The sequence below is a fragment of the Cebus imitator genome, unplaced genomic scaffold (assembly GCF_001604975.1).
Source record: "Cebus imitator isolate Cc_AM_T3 unplaced genomic scaffold, Cebus_imitator-1.0 Scaffold391, whole genome shotgun sequence".
NCBI classification, from domain to species: Eukaryota; Metazoa; Chordata; class Mammalia; order Primates; family Cebidae; genus Cebus; species Cebus imitator.
In genome coordinates, this window is record NW_016107706.1 from 1,761,528 (window position 1) to 1,766,203 (window position 4,676).

General features: G+C 44.6%; 1 protein-coding gene across 4 annotated transcripts in view; it reads right to left on the reverse strand.

Moving 5' to 3' along the window:
* Positions 1-1,595: 1,595 nt before the first annotated feature.
* Positions 1,596-4,676, reverse strand: part of XYLB (xylulokinase) — a 60,371-nt gene continuing 57,290 nt past the window's right edge. For all 4 annotated transcript variants that reach the window (XR_005196839.1, XM_017508390.2, XM_037731317.1 and 1 more), the window contains one exon: positions 1,596-3,469. Coding sequence is in view for 3 of the 4 variants with exons in the window: in XM_017508390.2 (XP_017363879.1) it covers positions 3,392-3,469 (78 nt within the window). In the remaining variant the exon portion in view is untranslated. The remainder of the gene's footprint in view (positions 3,470-4,676) is intronic.

Below are 4,676 nucleotides of genomic sequence, written 5' to 3' on the forward strand. Positions count from 1 at the left end.
TTAATATTCTTTGACTTCCGCCTACAGCCTATGCAACAAGTAGCTCCCTGCACTTTCCTCTTCTTCTCTCCCTTCTTTTTTGTTCTGCTACTTCTGCCTTGTCAAAGCATATACCATTTGATGCTATTTGATATGATTAGGACTTAGGTCCCCACCAAAACCTCATCTTGAATTGTAATCCCCAGGTGTTGAGGGTGAGAGCTGGTGGCAGGTGACTGGATCATGGGGGTGGTTTCCACCATGCTGTTTTCATGATAGTGAGTTCTCACGAGATCTGATGGTTTTATAAGACAGTTTTCCCTGCTTGCTCTCTTGTGCGTGCATGCTTTCTTTCTTGCTACTGTGTGAAGGTCTTTGCTTCCCCTTCACCTTCTACCATGATTATAAGTTTCCTGAGGCCTCCCCGGCCATGTGGAACTGTGAGTCAAACCTCTTTTCTTTATAAATTACCCAGTGTCAGGTGCTTTTTTTTTTTTTTTAAGACACAGTCGCCCAGGCTGGAGCAAAGTGGCATGATCTTGGCTCATGCAACCTCTGCTCCCTGGGTTCAAGCAATTCTAGTGCCTCAGCCTCCCGAGTAGCTGGGATTACAGGCACACACCACCATATCCTGGTAATTTTTGTATTTTTAGTAAAGATGGGGATTCACCATGTTGGCCAGACTGGTCTCAAACTCCTGACCTCAGGTGATCTTCCCGCCTCAGCCTCCCAAAGTGCTGGGATTATAGGAATGAGTCACCATGCCCAGCCGGGTTCTATCTTTATAATGGTGTGAGAATGGACTAGTGCTGTTCTTCCATCCTTATCCCCACTTCCATTTGGCCTCAGATCTACAACTAAAGTTATTCAAGGCCAGGTGTGGTGGCTCACACTTGTAATCCCAGCACTTTGGGAGGCCAAGGCGGGGGGATCATCAGAGGTCAGGAGTTCAAGACCAGCCTGACCAACATGTTGAAACTCCATCTCTACTAAAAATACACAAAATTAGCTGGGCATGGTGGCGGGTGCCTGTAATCCCAGCTACTCAGGGGGTTAGGGCAGGAGAATCGCTTGAACCTGGAGGTGCAGATTGCAGTCAGCCGAGATCACGCCACTGCACTCCAGCCTGGGCAACAAGAGGAAGACTCCATCTCAAAAAAAAAAAAAAAAAAAAATATTCAACAGTCATCTCCAGTCCTTTTGCTCAAGTTTCCCTAATCATCTCCTAGTTGGATGAAGCTTGTCTTTTAGTACAATCCTGAGGAAGAAGCTATGAGTATAATCTTCTCAGGGCTCTTGCATAATTAAAACTTCTTCCTATAGCCTTGATTGTTAAAGGACAACTTGGCTCGATACAAAATCCTTAGTTCATACTTTGAGTTTCTTGAAAAGGTTGCCCCATTGCTATCTTGCATGGTTGTCCCTTCTTGTTGAGAAGTCTGATGCCAACCAGATCTTTCCTTTGTAAGAGACTAGGTCTTTTAGCCTTGAAGCTTAGTTTTTTTCCTTTGCCTTCAAAGTATAGTTGGTAGGATTGTCTCAGAGCTGATCATTCTGCAACAATATTCTCCATAACAAGATAGACCCTTTCAAGATGCAGTTTCAGGTTTTCTTTGGTTTTCAGAAAGTTCTTTTGGGTTTATTTGAATTTTAGTATTTTAATTTTAAATATTAACTCCATTCTACTGTCTTATCTTTTGTCTTCAGGAATTCCAACTTTATCTGAATCATCTTTGCTTTGACCATTTCCTTTATCTATCATTTTATCTCTGAGTCTTTTTGGCTTTTCCTTTAATATTGTTTTTGTTTGTTTTGCTCTCATAGCTTTTCTTACTCCTACCTTCTATGTGCCATAATGCATTTGTGGCCATATCTATTTTCATTAAGACATGTTATAATTTAGTCTTTATATCTGTGGTGATTTATCTTTTTGTTCAGATTATTTCCCAAGTTCAGTCAGTTCTCTTCCCACATATGCTTGTAGCTTTTTCATTTTTATTCTGAGTTTTTGAATTTCTGATCTGTGGTGTTCTTTTATATCCACAATTATTTTATTTTCAAACTCATGTTGGAGTGTTTTGTTAGTTTACTGTTTCATGGTCCAAGACAGCCTTCTTCTCCTGGTCAATAATGAAAAATGTCTTTAAAAAGTAATGTCTAGGTGGTAATAGGGGGAGGTGTCTGTTTTCTTCGGAATCTTGGGCTCGCTGTTGTATCTAATGGGCTGTTATCTTGAACCTCTTTCTTCCTTTGCCCCCTTTCATCCACCATGCCTCCAAAAGACACCACTCCCTGTCAAGATGGTGTCATCTCCATCAGAAGTGATGCCTCTGTCCTACTCAATTTCTAAGCCCCTTCCTTTCAACTCCTCACTAGCTACTGCTCTGATCCACCACGTCTCACCCAGAATGGCAAAATCCTGCAGATAGGTTTGAGAGGAAGGAAAAAGGAACTCGTGATACAAATACAGGATGAAAACTCAAAGTGAGAATCACTTTTCAGCTGATGAAATACTCCAAAATAAAAAAGAAATCCAGAATTTGGGAAATTCTTTCAGAGAAATGACACAATTTATTCAACAAGTGGACTGCAAGAAGAGAGAGATGGGGAGTGAGGGAGAAAAAGGGAGAGAAGTTCTAAACTGTGCCACTTGGGAGATGGCCCCTCTCAGTGATCTGTGGGCAGAGCTGATGGGAGGGCACAGGAAGCACATCCACCAGGTACATGGTTTGGGTGGGAGGTGGTGAATTACGCCAGGTGAGTGTGGGGAGGGAGGAGGGATGAAGGAGGGAGAAGGAAGAGACGCTGAAAGGAGAAAATGAGGACAACATGGAGAGGGTGAGCATGGGTGGGTAAGAGAAACCCTGGGAGGCATCTCAGACAGCTGAAACGAGGAGGGCAGGGCATGGGAAGGAAGGGGCTGTGGGGTGTGGATTGGGGGAGAGGATGGACAGTAGGATCAAGGTATGGGGTGGGGGTGGCTGTGGGTCATGGTTTGGGAGGAGTGAGCAGAGAGTCAGGGTTGGAGAAAGAGAAAGGATGAGGTCAGGGGTGAGAGAGGGCTTTGTCTCCCCTAGTCTGTTGATTTGAGTCCCTAGATCAGCTTTAATTCTGCCTCTTCAAGGGAAAAAGTCATAGTTTTTATTGGACATATCCCAGTCTCAGTGTTCTCCTGTCTCCTGGGATAAAAGATAGGAAAAGATAGGTGCTTTCCTGCCCTGGAACACAAGGGCACAAGGACACAAGTGCCTATCTATCTTCAGGCAGATGTGCAGAGGCCGGACACTCCAAGGAGTCAGCATGGGCAGGAAGAGCTGTTCAGAGCAGGGAAGGGAGCCCTGCTGTGCAGGCCATGTCTCCAAGTGAGGACAGTAAATCTGGGCAGGCAGGGGCAACAAGGATGGATGCCTGTTCACTCCGGAGGCCCCTGGGTCTGAGACAAGATTCTCTGCTCAAGTTTGGCGAACTGGGGGAGGAGGGCCTCGTAGACCTAGAAGAGCAGAAAAAGCAGTTTAGAACAGGGAGGCGGGAAATGCCTCTTACATCTGGTTGCACCTTGCAATTTAAAATTTTTAAATCTCATTTACTTGCAATTTAACTTTTTTGCTAGGCAAAAGAAAGTTAAAGCATCGATTCACAAAAGAGGAAATGCTAGTGCTTCTCAAACCTATAGTTTAAGATTTTCTTAAACTGTAAATTTTGACAAGAAACCAATGTCTATGATCAAATCTACAATTTTTTTTTTTTAATTCTATTGAAAGTACCTAGAAATAGCTGGTGAAAGTTGGTGGTACAACTCTTTTGGAAATAGACTTGACTTTTAAAAATTATTATTATTTTTATTTTTGGAGACAGAGTCTCGCTCTGTCACCAGGCTGGAATGCAATGGTGCAATCTCGGTTCACTGCAACCTCTACCACCTGGGTTCAAGTGATTCTCCTGCCTCAGCCTCCTGAGTAGCTGGGATTACAGGTGCCTGTCACTGTGCCTGGCTAATTTTTATAGTTTTTATTAGAGACAGGGTTTCACCATCTTGGCCAGGCTGGTCTTGAACTCCTGACCTCGTGATCCACTCGCCTCAGCCTCCCAAAGTGCTGGGATTACAGGCGTGAGCCACCGCACCCGGCCAGACTTGACTTTATATCTGTATTAAGGAGGCCATAGTGTGGGATCCAGTTATTCTACTTCAGTAAAGCTCTCCTAAGGAAATAATCCTAAATGTAGGATGCCAAGTCCACCAAGGGTCTTCTTTGATACCACTAAACATTCAGATGTATGAGACCACCATGAGCTATGAGAGGACAGCCTGGAGAACACAGTGGTGGCAGGTGCTCCTCTCCAATGGAAGACCGTGTAGTGGTCCACATGGCAGTTCCATGGCTGTCCAGGAGGGGGCTGCTTTGCCTCCCAACCAGGTTACAGCCTAGGCACAGAGTTGAGATCCACATCATACAGAGGCAAGAATGACCCTGGCTTCAGAACCTCATGCCCCACAAGAGTATCTCCCATAACAACTCAGCAGGCAGGAGGCATGCCCAGGAGGGGTCACTGCGCCCGATGAAGCCCTGAGGAAGACTTCTCACCAGGCAGCTACAGTCTTCTTTTTTTTTTTTTTTTTTTTTTTTTTTTTTGAGACGGAGTTTCGCTCTTGTTACCCAGGCTGGAGTGCAATGGCGTGATCTCGGCTCACCACAACC